The sequence below is a fragment of the Pseudorasbora parva genome, chromosome 21 (genome assembly GCF_024679245.1).
Source record: "Pseudorasbora parva isolate DD20220531a chromosome 21, ASM2467924v1, whole genome shotgun sequence".
Classification (NCBI taxonomy): Eukaryota; Metazoa; Chordata; class Actinopteri; order Cypriniformes; family Gobionidae; genus Pseudorasbora; species Pseudorasbora parva.
The window spans coordinates 34550360-34569235 of NC_090192.1; the positions used below are offsets into that span (position 1 = coordinate 34550360).

At 37.0% G+C, this 18876-nt stretch overlaps 1 protein-coding gene and 1 long non-coding RNA gene across 3 annotated transcripts in view; both read left to right on the forward strand.

Moving 5' to 3' along the window:
* Positions 1-18876, forward strand: part of LOC137055420 (cadherin-10) — a 70890-nt gene that overhangs the window by 48436 nt on the left and 3578 nt on the right. Inside the window, exons 9-11 of the mRNA XM_067429171.1 lie at positions 27-145; positions 349-457; positions 2160-2411. Coding sequence (XP_067285272.1) covers positions 27-145; positions 349-457; positions 2160-2411 — 480 coding nt within the window. The remainder of the gene's footprint in view (positions 1-26; positions 146-348; positions 458-2159; positions 2412-18876) is intronic.
* The window catches only part of LOC137055421 (uncharacterized), a 1339-nt gene continuing 298 nt past the window's right edge, over positions 17836-18876 (forward strand). Inside the window, exons 1-3 of one of the 2 annotated variants that reach the window (XR_010900006.1) lie at positions 17836-18460; positions 18571-18733; positions 18843-18876. The exon at positions 18843-18876 is cut by the window's right edge and continues 298 nt beyond it. This is a non-coding gene — a long non-coding RNA (uncharacterized lncRNA). The remainder of the gene's footprint in view (positions 18461-18570; positions 18734-18842) is intronic. The other variant, XR_010900007.1, reaches the window with a different exon arrangement.

Here is an 18876-nt window from a genome sequence, read left to right on the forward strand (position 1 = left end):
GAAACGCATTAATCATTGGCGTCTAGGTACTACCCTGCAAACCAGAGTGCCGGTGTTTATCAAAGTGCGAGACGTGAATGACAATGCGCCTGAATTCGCCATGTACTACGAGACCTTTGTCTGTGAGAATGTCAGAGCCGGTCAGGTATGCCGCTATTTCATGTTTATTCATTGTTTCACGCAAATATTTTACTGAATGTTTCTACTTGCTTTGTCTACTGATCTTTAGAAAAAATTACCTTTGAAAGCTTTAGCACTACATTTTTTCCTAGGATGGTTCTGTTATTCTACTCAGTTCTATTTATAAGTTAGAATGAAGTGAATAATCTTAGCTTGTTATGTTTCCAGCTCATCCAGACCATAAGTGCTGTGGACACTGATGAACCTCTTGTCGGGCACAAGTTTGTTTTCAGTCTGAGCACCATCAATCCAAACTTCACAGTCTTTGACAATGAAGGTAATTCAGTGGAAGCCTATTTGTGCATCAGAGTAAAACATAAAACAAGTAAAGACCCGGTTTTAAATAAGAAATACATTGTAAAATATAACTGTTCTTATATATATTGTGCAATGGTGCCACCCGCAAATTACGCCTATGCCTTCAGGTAACCCAGCCTGATCTGCTTGCGATTTGATTTCGCCCTGCAACTCAGTCTGGAAACCTGTACATTCATTTCTACTGCTTCTGTTACACTGTTGCGGGAACCAATCATAGACTGGCTTTTCCACCTGGCGTGCTATTGGCAGGTTTAACACAATGACGGATAGAGAAACGATGGGTCGTTGCCTGTTGATCACGCTTCTGATTGGTTGAAGGACTACCCATTTGCGTACAGAGGCATTCAAATAATGCTTGTTTATCACGCCTCTTGTGCAGTAGAAAATAAAGAGTAGATTCATCAGACCAATATTCCATTTTTAATTGGGCTTGGATGGACTGACTCAATATTCAAGTTATTTCAATCTTATTTACTTTGATCCTATTAAATTTTTTTTATTGTACTGTAGAACACACCTTGTAAAACTAGCACATCGAACGCGATATATAGTTAAAACTCCAGATAAAGTTTGTTTAAAAAAAATAAACAATTCAAAATTATGTAAATTGTTAGAAATTGTTAACCCACATAAGCAAATCACAAATCCACAATTAGGAGAAATAGACTTACCATTGTGAGAAATAAAAGTTGCACTTGCGAGATTTGAATTCACCTGTCAAAACCAAAATGTATTTAGACACCTTCAACATTTTCTCACATTATCACATTCTATTCGCAATAGTTTAGAAAATGAACTCAGAGTTAAATTGTGTCAGAACAAATTAATCTTTATAATCAGAGGTGTAGTGGTAAAAAAAGAGGTGGGTAAACTATAAATTATGATAGACTTTGTCTATCTGTACAACAAACAACCAATGAAAATGAACAATATGAAACTAAAATGACATAAGCTTAATTTAAAATGACTTAAGAACTGTAGGCTATTTAGAGGTGGATAAACTCAATTTAGAGGTGGATAAACGCACTTTGGAGGTGGGGAAACGCTATTTCCGAATTTTGGGAGGTGCGTAAACGGCATTTACGTCCATTTAGCCTCCACTACATCCCTGTTGATAATGTCAGATAACTTTGATAGAAAGGTATGTCATGGATTACAATCAACCAATCAGCTGTCAGCTGTAAAATTTGAGTAATTCAATTAGAAAATTAGAAAATACCAATTAGAAAATACCAATTTAGGTCAACTAATTACCAAGCAATGCTTGATTTAGTTCAGACTGAGGCGTAAAAGGTTGCATTAGTAATTAAAGAAAAAACACATGGTCAGGTCAAAGTGTCTGAATAAGATTGGTCCCAAATGTTTATCAATTTTACTGGTTGCCCACTGTATGAAGAATTTTTGGGTAAAATATGTAATTTTTAATTTTTTTGTCCATGATAACTCAGAATAAGGTATGGAACACTAAAGATTAAGAAAATCTATATGGTTATTGTGTTTTAGTGCATTCAATATATAATATGAATCGAGATGCCAATGATGCAACAATTAAACTTCTAGCTAAAAATGCAACTCAGTATTTAAGCTTTGCAAACAACAACATCCGTCACACAGTTCCTCATCAGTAACTATCTCTTAATCTTGACATCATTGTCTTATAGACAACACAGCGCGGATACTGACCCGCCGGGGTGGATTCAACAGAAGAGAGATGAGCTCATACCTGCTGCCTGTCGTCATCTCAGACAATGATTACCCCATCCAGAGCAGCACCAGCACGCTGACAGTTCGTGTCTGTGCCTGCGACAGCCGTGGGAATGTGCAGACATGCAGCACCGAAGCCTTGCTGCTCTCAGCCGGACTCAGCACTGGAGCCCTGGTGGCCATCTTACTCTGCATTTTAATACTACTCAGTAAGTGTTGAACTCCTGTAAATACATGATTGGGATATGTTTAGCTATTTAAAAGCCCTACATGGTGCCTCCCTGAACAACATGGTGCCCCTGGGAAGATGCCCGCTTGCCCATATGGTTAATCCGGCCCTGTTTTAAGGCACAATAAACACTCACTGCAGCCGTTTACTCGCATCCTTTTTGTTTACTCTACTGTGTGATAGAAAACATCTAACCATATACAGTGCACTTTTTCTGAAGCATTTCATGGACTATATCAATATCTATTATTTATTGGCAACATATTGAAGTCATGGTTCGGTTTTACAAAAAACGTTATGCAAAATTGTATCTGTCCTTTTTTTGTCCACTTTTATTTATAGTTTAATTAATTTAAGATAATGCTTTAAACTAGGGGTTCCTTAATATAATATTAAAGGTTAACAACAGAGCCCTACTAAATTCAGTTGCTATTTATTTTTAGCTTAACACTCCCAAGCTTCACATTAGGCAGCTTTTGCATTCACTTCTAAATCAAATATTTCAGTTCGTTGTTGAAATGTCCTATGGCTGTCATTTTCAGATAGATTTAGTTAAACATACATTAAATAAACAAGACATCACTAACAGGTTCAGTCAAATAAAATGGATAGGTTAATATAGTGCATATATTAAGTGAAAGAGTTCGTTTCTCTAGTGAACTAACAGCTTTGGAGTTGGACACTGAATGACGTCTGAGGTAAATGTTTACGAGCTGTTTTATTGTCTTTCTGCGATTGAAACACGGATTGAGTGATCACACAACATATGATACGTTTCAGTAAGTTGTAATGTATCCTCAACATACCTTCAGAAATATTAATTCATGTATTCTTTCGGAAGAGATGATCGCGTTCACTCGCGCGCCGCAGTTTGAACTGACGCGCCTAGGTACAGTGATCTATCACGTCACATTATAGAGTGTCACAATGGCATTTATCGTTTAAATTTCATAGTAAAATGACTTAATACTTAACATGTTTGCGTCGGAACTCGGATCGAAGTGTGTTCCGCACTCAAAACAAGCCGACTGTATTGGGTGCACCGAGAACCGGAAGCCCTGTACCAAAATGGTTCGGTATGAATTAATGTACAGTTACACCCCTAATATGTAGGCTACTGATGTAATTATACTAAAGAACAAAACACCAAAAAGTACAAATTACTGTCTCTTTGCAGTGCAATCAAACTAATGTTTGAGATATGAAATGTGTTAGAGGTACTTTTGTGTTGTCTTACCTCTTCAGGTCATAAATGGGATGTTTCTGTGATTGAGTCCCACATCTCTAGGCTACAGACTCAGAACAGGGTGTGTTTACGCAGAAGGTACTTTAACTTTAATCACCTTCTGATGAGGAGGAGACTGTACTTTGGCACAGTGTTGTGATTGGCTGTTGACTTCAGAAGTGGTCACACATTGTTCTACTTTCTTGTGGATCTGTAAACCTCTCTCAGAACTGGACGGTCTATCACAGTCTTTGTTTACAAGTCTTAGTTCTAGGGCCAGATTTACTAAACATGGCAAATTATCATGAGAGCGCAATTTCCCAAAAAATTTGGTAAACTTACTTACTTGTTCTGCCCGCATCATTTCCATAATGACCTACGCAATCTACCGAGGGCAGAGCAAATTAGCTTCTAGCTTAAGACGTGCTTTTTAGAGGTGGTAAATAATGGCACAAATACCATACTCCCATACATTTTGTGCCTGAAAGGGAAACTCCTACAAATGCACAAGCGTTAAAGGGGTAGTTCACTTTAAAATGAAAATTCTGTCATCCTTTACTGACCCTCAAGTTGTTTCAAACCTGTATGAATTTCTTTCTTCAGCTGAACACAAAGGAAGATATTTTGAAGAATGTCAGTAAGCAAACAGTTAACTGGAGCCATTGACTTCCATAGTAGGAAAAAAAATTACTAGGAAGTCAATGGCTCCAGTTAACTGTTTGCTTTCAAAATATCTTCCCTTGTGTTCAGCTGAAGAAAGAAATTCATACAGGTTTGAAACAACTTGAGGGTGAGTAAAGGATGACAGAATTTTAATTTTAAAGTGAACTATCCCTTTAAGGTCGGCCACAAAAATAACGGTGACCATGACTTTTCAGTGCAAATTTTTTACTGGGTGTCTCTAGTAAATCCTGACAATCGTTTTTTTAATTCCAAAATAGGGTTTGCACTGGCGCAAGCTCTTAGGAAATCTGGCCCTAGTTTCTAAAGGGTATTTTTAAAATCCAAAGAATGAATTTTTTTATTATCTCTTTTTAACTTTTAAAAGTGGATGGATTGATGGTGTAGAGTAGGCAGGCAGGCAGGCAGACAGACAGGCAGATTTGATCATATATTTCCTATAGCAACCCTGCATGTTTAATGCAATAAGCGTTCTTATATTTAGTCAAGATCTCAAAACTACACTAAAGATGAAACATATTTGTCCTGAGGACATGGATTAAAAATAAACACTTGTAACATCACAGCGATGCGTCTGGCAAGCAGAACATAATGTATTCTGACCTCTTGTCCTGCTATTTTGATGATGCAGCACAGTGTGGGCCATGCAGCGCCCTTTTTGTGCTGTTTATTTTTTTATTTATTCATTTTTATTTAGAATTTTCTCCAAATATTTCCTCCAGACAATAAAAAAGTAGGGCACCCCATTAAGACATTACTGTAGGTGCTCGCTCTCTCTTTCTTTGCTTTCCTCAGAAAGTGCAGCAGTGTGGAAAAACAGCTTTCATTATTAAATGTATGCAATTGACAAAAAGGCCTTTGTGTTCTTCCTTCTGAGGCTTAAGTAGGTCGCATGCTCCTTCTTGACGTCCTAAAACACCACTTGTGCAAAGTAATGTGGAATGAAAGCGCAGCTGGTTCTAAACAGCATGTGTCTGTGTTGTTTCTGCAAAGAAAAAAAAATGTTGTGCTTAAGTTAAAACATCCATCAATAAATAATTGTTGAAACTGCTGGTGAGTGCATCTCTCAATTCTCCAGTCTAACCTAAGGCCTTTTCTACTATCTGCCCCTGTATGAATGAGATAAAAGAAATATTTTAAGGGACCTCAGGTAGACTTAGCGATCTATTATTCATGCTGGCCAAAGTAGTTTATGTATATTAAAGACCCTGTTTTAATGATCTAAGCACATGGTCTGAAGCGCATGCCGCAAGTGCACTTTAGTGCAATTAGGGCGTGTCCAAATCCCCTTTTGCTAGTTTAACAATTGAAAAAAAAAATGGTCGGCGCGCCAGGCGCATGGTCCACAAGGATTTTACCTACTATTTTAATGAGTCATGGGTGTGTTTTGGGTGTAACGCTCAATAAACCGATCAGAATCTCATCTCCCATTCCCTTTAAAAGCCAGTTGCACTTGTACCATGGAGGATTCACTATCGTGGAATTTGCGAGCGGAAAGACTGAACGCTTCTCTAGACTGGAATACTTTTATTTTTCATATTTAAAATATTTGTGTGCTGCTGCGCATCCCGGGGTGTGTAATAAGCAGAATGCATGTGCTGTGCACCCGCCTATAGGCGCACATTACTAACACGCCCTATAAATTACACAAAAAATACTGCACCATTGACTAGACCAGGTTTTTATTGGCCAATGGCACAGTTGTTTTCAAGTTCCAGCAAATTTAAAGTTTCAAATAGCAACGTGCCAACAATGTGCCTTGAACAGACCTTTTTTCAGACCAACATGCCCATGGGCGAACAGATGGGCGCCAGTGCATTTGCTATTTAAACAATGTGGTGCTGGACACTGAAACTAGCAAAAAACACTTTTGTGCCGCACCTGGTGCCGCATTGCGCCAGGTGTATGATAGGACCCTATGTGTCCCATGGATGCATTCAATTGGTCAAAAGTTACTGTAAAGACATTACTGCCAGAACTAATCCATATTTGGCCCAGATGAGGCCCGGATATGTATGATATTGTCAGCCACACTCAGGTTGAGTCATCATCATCATCATCATCATTCCAAGCAGTTTGTGGGCCAGAACTGGGCCAGATGTCATCTGGGTACATTTGAATTTGAACTTACTTTGTGACCATTAAAAGTATGTTCTGCTCCGTAAGTATAAATGTGTGTGGTACGAATATAAATTGGACGTATTACTGTACACCAGGCATGTTGTCATTATCATGTGACCTACCAGCGTCAGTTGGTTCCCTTCAACTCATTCATGAATCCCCTCCCGTGGCCTCATGGGATAGTAAAGTGTCCATCTTCAGACTTAAGAATCTTGGTGGAAGAAGTTGGTCATCCGGGGAAATGTTTTTTTGAATACTATATGTATTTGGAGATATTGCTCTTTTGGCATACTGGTGAATGATATATAGTAGTTAAAGGTGCCCTACAATGATTTAAAACTGATATCTCAATAGAGGGTATGTGGCTTATTTAAGGTCAAATATTTTCCAGATAGAGTTTTACATGTCTATTTACAACCCTAGAAATTGTCCCTAGGATGTAATGCTCTGTTTTTGCCTTATTTGGAAGGGTTATGAATATGAATGTAGAGTTCTGCTCTGATTGGCTGTTTCAATGCACAGCTAACACATCTATACCACTGTCATGGCAATGATTTTACAATGATAGCTTCTCAACTTTGAATCATTAACTGAACTGGGTATCGCGTAAATATGTTGTCCTTTGCTCCCCACGTGCATCAGTGAGCCTTGGCCGTCCATGATCCTGTCGCCAGTTCACCAGTTTGGACCATCTTTGATAGATACTGACCACTAGATACTAGACCAGGAACACTCCACAAGAGCTGTAGGTTTGGAGATGCTCTGACCCATCATCTAGCCATCACAATTTGGCCCTTGTCAAACTCGCTCAAATCCTCCTTTCCCATCACTTCCTTCGCCTCCTTTCATTAAGGACAAAATGCCTAATATATCCCACCCACTAACAGGTACAGTGATGAAGAGATAATCAGTGTTATTCACTTTAGTGGTCATAATGTTATGCCTGGTTGGTGTATATGTAAACGTTTCTATCCATTACACAACACAGGCAATTTTGCGCCGTGTGTTCAACCACTTCTGCCATCTCATATTCTGCTGTTCCCATGCACAGGCACCATCCAGTCCACCACTGATTCTCTATGGGCAAACTTAATATGGATACTTTCCCCTTTATCCTTCTCCATTTTCAGTATCATCCCTAAACCTGGAGTTTGCTGGAGCTGAGTGGACAGGTTACTGAGGACATAGCCTTTCCAGTACAAATTATTGCATCTTTCTGCTATTCTTTATCGTTTTTTTTCTAAGGCTCTTGCTCTCTGCCCCTTCGCTTTATGTTTTTTTTCTTTTCTTTTTTGGATCCTTTTTTGATGAGCTGGCTAATGTAAACCCCAGAATATACACTGTAAGAGGAAGTAGCTGGTTTACGCGGCCAGAGCGAGAAATATCCGCATCCAGCCCACTCTCTTCCACCACCATTTCCCTTCCAGATCACAGAATGAGCCCTGCACACACCACAGGCCCCCAGGCTGGGCCGAACACAGCATGTTGCCCCCCACCGCTCCTTCTTCATAATTAACACCTGAGTGGGAGGCAGGGGCGAGCTCTCCGATTACCTGCTGGGAGGAGAGAACAGCCACTGAACAGGAAAAACAAGCTGCAAACTACAGCACCTGTTCCCTTTTTAGGACCATAAATCCCTCTTCTCATCTCTATTGCTCAACATATGAACATTTTGTTAAGATTTCACCTAGCAGTTGTTGCGCTTTTTCATGTGGCACTTCAGCATAAACACTTGTACCTTAAACAGTGTCGCCTGATTTTTGCATTTATAAAATGTATTAATAATAAAAAAAGATGCATTCATTTTTTTTAATAAAAAATATATAAAAATTATAAAACTAATTATTCAATTTTTTTAAAAATATATAAAAAACATTAAAATACAATGTATAAAATGCATCTCTTAAAAAATATAGTACTTAATCAAATATTCCATGTAAATGATTTGTTTTGACGATAGATAGATAGATAGATAGATAGATAGATAGATAGATAGATAGATAGATAGATAGATAGATAGATAGATAGATAGATAGATAGAATCCCAGTCAAAGAAATATTGAACTTCAATTCAACATGCTATAAATATAATTACCGTATATCTAATATCTAATTTAAATTGAATTTGTTTGACTTAATTAGGTTTGATTATGTTTCACCTAATTTGTGAAATATAATTGATTGTATTATTCAATAATTACTCTATGAATAATACATTATTATTATTATATATTAAAAAACAACAAAAAAACAACGCCAATAGGCATCTTATCCCCATGGTCTTTACATTTAAAATAAAAACAATTCTTCTTATTATTATTTGATAATTAAATACAATTATTTATAACTTATTGTTGTTGTTGAATAATAAAATAAAATAAATACAATTAAAAATAAAGTAATTAAATACAATTATTATTACTATTATTATTATTATTATTATTATTAATAATATATCATTATTGTTGAATTATAAATAATTGTTGTTAAGTATTTATTATTATTAACTGTTATTTTTAATATTTTTATTATAAACTATTATTGCAATTATTATCTCTCCATGCACTTCCTCAATAAATAAATAAATAAATAAAATAAAATAATAATAAAATGTCTTACTGCTCTACTTTACATACAGTATGTGCCCTTTGGAACCTTCAAAATTTGTAATGCATGAGAGAAGAACGCAAGGTCTTTTTCGCTTCTTACACAATTTTAAAAGGTGATTGCTCCAGGCAGTACTAAGTCTTTATCTGCATTACAGTGTGTGTCTCTCTTCTGTATTCATGAGTACCTTAAGCGCATGACACCTTTTGAAACATTCTCCTCTGTATGTTCAGCTAAGCTCTGTCTGTAGTGCTGTGCGCTGCTCACTGGGTCCTTATCTGGCTGCTCTGCTTTAGCCATCCAAGAACAGCCTGTGATTCTCCGGCAGTCCTTTCTTCTCGCTGCAGTGATTGAGATTATGCACGCTTTCTCTATCTGTTTCTCTGAGCAGCCACAAACTAGCTCGTCTGCTTTTTTTAGCTGACTCTGTGCTTCTGTTTTCGGTGGCTGTGACAATTTCATTGTCCGAGGCATCGACTGTCTGGGCTCTCGCTGATTGAATTAACTAAACTTAAAGGGATAGTTGACCCAAAAATGAAAATTTTATGTTTATCTGCTTACCACCAGTGCATCCAACATGAAGGTGTCTTTCTTCAGTAGAACACAAATGAACGTTTTTAACTCCTATTTTCACCAGTCATATATTGATGTTAATGGGTAACAGTTCTATGAGAGCAAAAAAAAAAAAAAAACAAGAGCAAATGAGAGCAAAAAAATGAGAGCAAAAATAGACAACATGCATTGTATATCCAGAGCGTGTATATTGACCTTACTGGAAGTGAAGTGCGTTCCAGGCTGTTGGATATATATCAATGTATTTGAGGTAAAAATTATATAAATACAGCTCGATTTCTCACACAAACTGATCGTTTTGTGTCTTGAGATATCAATGTGTCGTCATGAGCCATGGGGCTCTTTGTGCATGTTGTCTAAGCATGTTTTTTTTTTTTTTTTTATTGCTCTCATAGTTTTGAATTGTTACCCATTGACGTGATTATATGACTGGCACAAAGCAACAGTTGATGTTGGAGAGGGAGAGAGAGAGAGAGAGAGAGAGAGAGAGAGAGAGGGAGAGAGAGAGAGAGAGAGAGAGAGAGAGAGAGAGAGAGAGAGAGAGAGAGAGAGAGAGAGAGAGAGAGAGAGAGAGAGAGAGAGAGAGAGAGAGAGAGAGAGAGAGAGAGAGAGAGAGAGAGAGAGAGAGAGAGAGAGAGAGAGAGAGCTATGTTTTTCTGATACATCTTGTTTAAGGTGACAGCATGGATTTAAACTTGAATCTCAGTCAAAAACGTATTAATGAAGGCATTTAAATCAATAATTTCCTGTAAAAAAACAGTGCCTAAAATAAATGTTTAATGCAAAATAATCATCTGAAACAGTGTTTCCCAACCTGGGGTGCTGCGGCACCCTGGTGTGCCGTCTGGTGAATGCGGGTTGCCATGTAATGGCTAAAAATAAAAAATAAAACAAAATAAAAAATATTAGAAAGGTTGGTCTGAATTTTGCAGTGGAATTACACATATTTTTTATTCCTGTGATCACATCCAAAGGGTGCACACACAACGCTGCCTCTCAAATAGCTTGTGGGTGCCAAACTGATTTCTTTCTCACAGCTTGTTGTTCTTAAACGGTCTAATACGCAAAATTATTCACATAAAAACTTTTTTGTGTGTGTATATATATGTGTATATATATATATATATATATATATATATATATATATATATATATATATATATATATATATATATATATATATATATATAAAGCAGTACAGATATGCATATTCAACAGTATATTAGATGCGTGCGGTTGTTCTTAATGTGACAGCAGCCTAAAAAACATGCTGCCTGTGTTGTTAATCAAACAACAAAAGACAAAGAGAAAATTACTCACTGCTCTGGACTGAAGAACTTTTGTAACTTTATTTGATTAATCTTTATTTATTTATTTTTTACAATGAAATCAATCCAAGATTTTTAGATTTAAATATGTCTATGCTATTTATTACCTAAATAGCCCCGCTACTGCCATTGTTAGTCATTTTTTTTTATTTTTTCTAATTTTAAAATGGACTCTTTACTTGTCTTTTTTAATCAAATAAAATGTTGACTCAAGCTATCTTGTGCTGCTACAACTAAATTAACCCATTGTAAAAAAATAAATAAAAAGTACAATGTAACGTGATATAAAGTGTTCTCCTCAGAATAAATTATTGATTGCCTAGACTTTTAATGCGTGGACATTTTTCATTTTTTAAATAATATTAAAAATAATAATATAGCAACAGTATAGCCTATATACGCCAGTTCTTCCCTATGGTATAGAACGTAGTATCAAATCTTGGGTTACACTTTTTTAAAATGTAGCTCCCTGTTATTATTTAACATTGCATTTAACCAATTAAAATCTGCGCTCCACCTGTGGGTCCAATATTGCATCATCAATAATCATTCAAAATTTGCTGCAGAGCAGAGCTGAAGTTGAAGCTGAAGAAGTGCTATAATATAAAGAGTAATATTAAGTAACTACATGTACGTTAGTATTAGGGTCAGTAGCATGTAATTATGCATAATTTACTCTTATTACTGTGGTAGGTACTGTCAGGATTGCGGAGATGAAAGGAGCGAAGGCGCAATAATCCAGATAAATGGGATTTTAATAATAATAATAATAATAATAATAATAATAATAATTAAAGCTGCAAGCAGCATTTAGCGGGGTTCAAGCCTTTAAGGCCTTTTAAGCACATAGGCATTAAAGACATTAAGTTTTATTTAGCAAGGTTTTAAACACGAAAATAATAGATGGAAAAGTCCATTTACAGCCAATATAGGCAATTTACCGTAGGAAATGCATGGTTTTTATAGCTTTTTCACAGTTATAGCGCCACCTATAGTCCGATCTCTTTAAAACATTGCATGCTTCATCAGCATGTTATGCCACATGTACCCAACGATTTTCGTGAAGTTTTGAGTTTCCCCTTAGGATTTATAGGCATTTGAGTGTATTTTGCCACGCCTCTTTTTTAAATGGCCCTGTTATAGCCATCCAAATGCAAAAGTTCAACTTTTTTTTGATAGTTATTGTTTTAGAGAGTCCAGACAACTGTCCTAGACTTGTTTGGTTCTGATCGGGCAAAAAAACAGGGTCAAGTTCACAAAAGTAGGTTTTTAACATAATTACGAATATTTAATTAACGATTTGATTGACAGCAATGGCACTAGAGGCAAAGTTGTTCAACATGAGGAGATCTATCATATGATATGCATATTTTGCGGATGTATGCAACACCACGTGATTACAGAGCCATAAACATAATAGGTGCTCAAATTTCATTGGCCTATGGCGGCCATGTTTTTTGAGATACGCCAATGTCCTCATAGACATACATGGTACCTTGGGCCACGACACCGCATACCGATTTTCAAGTCAATCGGACTAGCGGTCGTGTGGTTATAGCCGTTTTTGGGGTTTTTTCATGTTATAGCGCCACCAAGTGGCCAATTGTCGCGAGATTTTTATCGTGACCAAAGACTGAGCCCATACACATGTGTACCAAGATTGGTGAAGATATCTCATTTCCTTTTTGAGTTATAGCCTTTTTAGTAAAATAGGCTCCGCCCTGAACGTCCATTTTGAAGCCCTTTAGCAAAAATGAATCGAAATTTCAATTTTTTTTTGATAACTATTGATAAATAGACACCAGAGAACATTTTGATCTTGGTTTGGTTCCGATCGGTCAAAAAACCAGGGACTAGTTCTCAAAAGTAGATTTTCAACAAAATTCAAAATGGCGGAAAATTTTTCATGACGGAAATAAAATCGGAGATATACGTTTTGTTCGCCAAGGACTCAGCTTTCCAATGATATAAGACACTTGAGTGTGGACCAAACGGTTTAGGAGTTATGAGCCCTTTCTTGCAATTGATTGCTATAGCGCCACCTATAGGCCAATCTGGCTCATAATTTGATAACCTCTCCTCGATTTTTGGACTACCTTCGGGTAAAGTTTCAAGTCTCTAGCCCTTACGGTTTGGTCTGCACGATGCGTTTTATCGGAGAATAATAATAATTAAAGCTGCAAGCAGCATTTAGCGGGGTTCAAGCCTTTAAGGCCTTTTAAGCACATAGGCATTAAAGACATTAAGTTTTATTTAGCAAGTTTTTAAACACTGAAATAATAGATGGAAAAGTCCATTTACAGCCAATATAGGCAATTTACCATAGGAAATGCATGGTTTTTAAAGCTTTTTCACAATTATAGCGCCACCTATAGTCCGATCTCTTTAAAACTTTGCATGCTTCATCAGCATGTTATGCCACATGTACCCAACAATTTTCGGGAAGTTTTGAGTTTCCCCTTAGGATTTATAGGTTTTTGAGTGTATTTTGCCACGCCTCTTTTTTAAACGGCCCTAGTATAGCCATCCAAATGTAAAAGTTCAATTTTTTTTCAATGATTATTGATCTAGAGAGTCTAGAGAATTGTCCTAGACTAGTTTGGTTCCGATCGGGCAAAAAACCAGGGACTAGTTTGCAAAAGTAGGTTTTTAACATAATTGCAAATATTTAATTAACGATTTGATTGACAGCAATGGTTTTAGAGGCAAAGTTGTTCAGCATGCGGAGTTCTATCAAATGTTATGCATATTTTGCAGATGTGTGCAACACCACGTGATTACAGAGCCATAAAACTCGTTAGCGCCAACTAGTGGCCGATTTCTTTCAAAATTCTTACAGACCTCTAGGACCATGAGTCAAACATGCCCATCAAGTTTCGTTCCGATCGGCCTTCGTTAACCCCATCTAATAGGTGCTCAAACGTAATTGGCCGATGGCGGCCATGTTTTTTGAGATACGCCAATGTCCTCATAGACATACATGGTACCTTGGACGAAGACACTGCATACCAATTTTCAGGTCAATCGGACTTGCGGTCTTGTGGTTATAGCTATTTTCATGTTTTTTTCACATTATAGCGCCACCCAGTGGCCAATCGTCGCGATTTTTTTATCGTGACCTCAAATTGAGTCCCTACACATGTGTACCAAGTTTGGTGAAGATATCTCATTTCGTTCTTGAGTTATAGCCTCTTTAGTAAAATAGGCTCCGCCTTCAATGTACATTTTCACGCCCCTTATCGTCTGTGAATCGAAATTTCAACTTTTTTTCGATAATTATTGATATTAAGACTACAGTGAACATTTTGGCACTGGTTTGGTTCCGATCGGTCAAAAAACCAGGGACTAGTTCGCAAAAGTAGGTTTTCGACAAAATTCAAAATGGCGGAAAAATTTTCATGACGGAAATGAAATCGGAGATATACGTTTTGTTCGGCTTGAGCCAAGGATTCCAATGATGTAAGACACTTGAATGTGCGACAATGGGTTTTCGAGATATAAGCAAAATAGTATTTCTTTTTTGTTTTTTGCGCTATAGCGCCACCTATTGGCCAATCGGGCTCATACTTTGATAACCTCTCCTCGATTTTTGGACTACCTTTTGGCAAAGTTTCAAGTCTCTAGCACTTACGGTTTGGGCTGCACGATGCGTTTTAGGGGAGAAGAAAAATAATAATAATAAATATAGCTGCGAGCAGCAATTAGCGGGGTTCAAGCGACTTAAGGCATTTAAGCATTTAAGGCGTATTGCATTTAAGGCTCTAAAGCAGTAAAATAATTAAATCTGGGAGCTCAGGTGAAATGAAGTGATACATTGACAAAATTCGATTGCAAATGTTAAAATAGTGACTTTATAAAGACTGAATTTGAGTTGTGCTTGCAATGGCAAAACTTGTGGCCCTGTTGCTACCCTACACTGCTGACATGTTTTTAGCAAAATGCTAACACGATTAGCATGTTTTTAACATACTGGTAACACAATTAGCATGCTGAAATAATCGATGGAAAATACCATTTACAGCCAATACAGGCAATTCACCATAGGGAATACATGGTTTTCAAAGCTTTTTAACACTTATAGCGCCACCTATACTCCGATCTCCATGAAATGTTGCATCCTTCTTCACATTGTTATGCCACATATACCCATCAATTTTCGTGAAGTTTTGAGTTTTCACTTAGGATTTATAGGCTTTTGAGTGTATTTTGCCACGCCTCTTTTCTAATTGGCCCTGTTATAGCCATCCAAATGCAAAAGTTCACCTTTTTTTTGATAATTATTGATCTAGAGAGTCCAGAGAATTGTCCTAGACTGGTTTGGTTTCGGTCGTGCAAAAAATCAGGGACTAGTTCGCAAAAGTAGGTTTTTAACATAATTTCGAATATTTAACTAACGATTTGATTGACAGCAATGGTTCCAGAGGCAAAGTTGTTCAGCACGAGGAGATCTATCATATGATATGCATATTTTGGGGATGTTTGCAACACCACGTGATTGCAGAGCCATAAAGCTCGTTAGCGCCAACTAGTGGCCGATTTCTTTCAAAATTCGTACAGTCCTCTAGGACCATGAGTCAAACAGGCCCACCAAGTTTCGTTCCGATCGGCCTCCGTTAACCTCGTCTAATAGGTGCTCAAATTTCATTGGCCGATGGCGGCCATGTTTTTTGAGATACGCCAATGTCCTCATAGACATACATGGGGCCTTGGGCCAAGACACCGCATACCAATTTTCAAGTCAATCGGACTAGCGGTCGCGTGGTTATAGCCGTTTTAGTGTTTTTTTCATGTTATAGCGCCACCAAGTGGCCAATCGTCGCGATTTTTTTATCGTGACCAAAGAATGAGCCCATAAACATGTGTACCAAGTTTGGTGAAGATAGCTCATTTCTTTCTGGAGTTATAGCCTTTTTAGTAAAATAGGCTCCGCCCTGAACGTCCATTTTGAATCCCCTTAGCAACCGTGAATCGAAATATCAACATTTTTTCGATAATTATTGATATTCAGCCTACAGAGAACATTTTGGCACTGGTTTGGTTCCGATCGGTCAAAAAACCAGGGACTAGTTCGCAAAAGTAGGTTTTCGACAAAATTCAAAATGGCGGAAAAATTTTCATGACGGAAATGAAATCGGAGATATACGTTTTGTTCGTCATGGTCTCAGCTTTCCAATGATATAAGACACTTGAGTGTGGAGTACACGGTTTAGGAGTTATGAGCCCTTTTGCGCTTTTGGTCGCTGTAGCGCCACCTATAGGCCAATCGGGGTCATAGCTTCTCAGGTTCTCCCCAAATTGAGGACTACCTATTGGCCAAGTTTGAAGTCTCTAGCACTTACGGTTTTGTCTGCACGTTCAGTTTTAGGGGAGAAGAAAAATAATAATAATAATAATAATAAAAATCTTTACAATTACAATAGGGTTTCAGCACTTCGTGCTTGAACCCCTAAAAATCCTTACAATAACAATAGGTTTTCAAGCACTTCGTGCTTGAACCCCTAATAATAAAAATCAGTACAATTACAATAGGGTTTCAGCACTTCGTGCTTGAACCCCTAATAATAAGAGATACACATAAGAAGGGTGACAAATGATTGCAAAACACAGGACTGTGACAACAAAAGAGGGTAACAAGGGAAGACAAGTGGGGCAAATTAACAAATAACACTGCATGAAAAGTGGGATTTTCGTCAGTAAGCGGCACTGTAGATTGTCGTGGAAGATCAGGTTTACGACTGTACACGGCAGTTTGCAGGCGACACCGAAAACTGCCGTGAATTGTCAGAAATTGACGTGGGCCTTGCTTGGCAGTTGTCCCCCCCAAGACCCCCCTTCCCTTAACTCCAGGGGAGGCTTTAACATGTAAATGAACATGCTGTGAGCTATACAAATGCAAATCAGGGTAGCAGGAGTTTTAACCCATGTGACATTTTTCTAAAAGGTATTAACTTCCTTCTAAGAAAATCTCTTAGATAGATCAGGCTCAGTATAGCCTAATTGTAAAATCTTAAACTTAAGCTTGAATTTATATATTTGATGAAAGTATTCTAGATTATTTATTGTGTGTCATTTGCAATCAGTCCCCGTGAATTCAGTGCGACTCGCAATTTTGACCAATCTCCACAACTTTGACCAATCATTGCGGTCTCCTGCTAACAAGCGGCGTCATACATCAGCAAACTTTATATATCATATATCATTGCCTGTCAAAATTAACGTGTTAACGCAAATTAATTTTAACGGCACTACATACATATATATATATATATATATATATATATATATATATATATGTGTGTGTGTATATATATATATATATATATATATATATATATATATATATATGTGTGTGTGTATATATATATATATATATATATATATATATATATATATATATATATATATATATACATATATATACATATATACATATATACATACAGGGGTTGACATTAACTTGCTCACCGGCCACCGTGGCTAGTGGTTTTCCAAAGTTACTAGCCACTCAGCATTTTCACTGGCCACAATTTTGCTGTTTGGAAATTACATTGTATATGTTTAAAGTTGATTTTGGCATATATAAATTACTTGATTTTGAATCATTTTACTTTATTTAGAAGATTTAAAACCCTTTCAAACTTTCAAATGCAGAATGACCCCCCAAATCTTGTATATCAGCTGGGATGTGCAGGTGGGCAAGGGGTGGGCAATATAATAGATTATAATAGAATATAATAGGCTAATATGAGAAAGGTAATATGACAGGCTATGAGTTATTTTAGTTAGGATATATATATATATATATATATATATATATATATATATATATATATATATATATATATATATATATATATATATATATAATTTAAAAAATACCCTAAGCAAATTACAAAAACAATAGTTATTAAAAATAAAATGAAAATTCCGATACTAATACGACACAATGTAATTTATTGAATGTAATTGTCATTGGATACGACTTTCATCGAAAAGAATGTAACAAAATGTGGGCGTGGTCTGTGTTGTGAAATGAAACCACATTAAAATTTCCCTTAAACTGCGTTTGAAACATACAGCAAAGCAGCGACAGAGGAAAACACAGAGCCTGATATTATGCAAACATTTACCAATAATGTGGAAAGCGTTTTAAATCTGTTCAGTGGAAAATCCGCTGTGACGAATCTGTCCTCGTCTAACATCTGCTGTAAATCCAGGTAAAACTAGCTGCGTGCACGCGCCCGTCCCCAGATAACATGATCCCCAGTTGATCCGTAACACCGGCGGGAAGAAACAGCTGAATGCAATCAGTGGGCTATCTCGTCAGCTTGCTCAGTTTGCTGCCGATTTTAACGAGCAGTTCACTTTAGTAATCTCCAGGTTGCTGTCCATAGACGATAGGTTGCTTGCTTTGGAGTCGAAAAACTGTGTGGAAGATACTAACTTTAAGAAGAGAAGACGAGTGCCTAAGAGAAGACCAGTCCTAAGATTGCGGTAAGACTGTTATCTAAGCTAAAGTAACCTAAAGCAAAGCTTTTTAAGTAGCACAAGCTGAAATTAGCCTTGTTTTATAAAAGTGTTTTCTTTTTCTGGTCATTTTACAGGAAGCAGTACGCCGTCTTCACAACTTCGTCATAACACTCATTTAATTGTTTTCCAGCTGCATGTAAGACAGAGACAGTACGCAGGAGGTACAAACATCCAGTTCTTGCATCGCACGCAGAAGCTGTGAAGAGTTCAGCTCGGAGTCGATTGAGAAGAAAGAGGGTAAGATTTATTAGATTAGATCCGTTTTTGGTCAGTGTGATTATTTTTCAGGTGCATTTTACGCAGTACATCGCGCAATACTGATTGTCTTTATTGTTTGTTTTTACAGCTGCTACAAGCAAGAAAGAGTGTGTTAGCTGAGG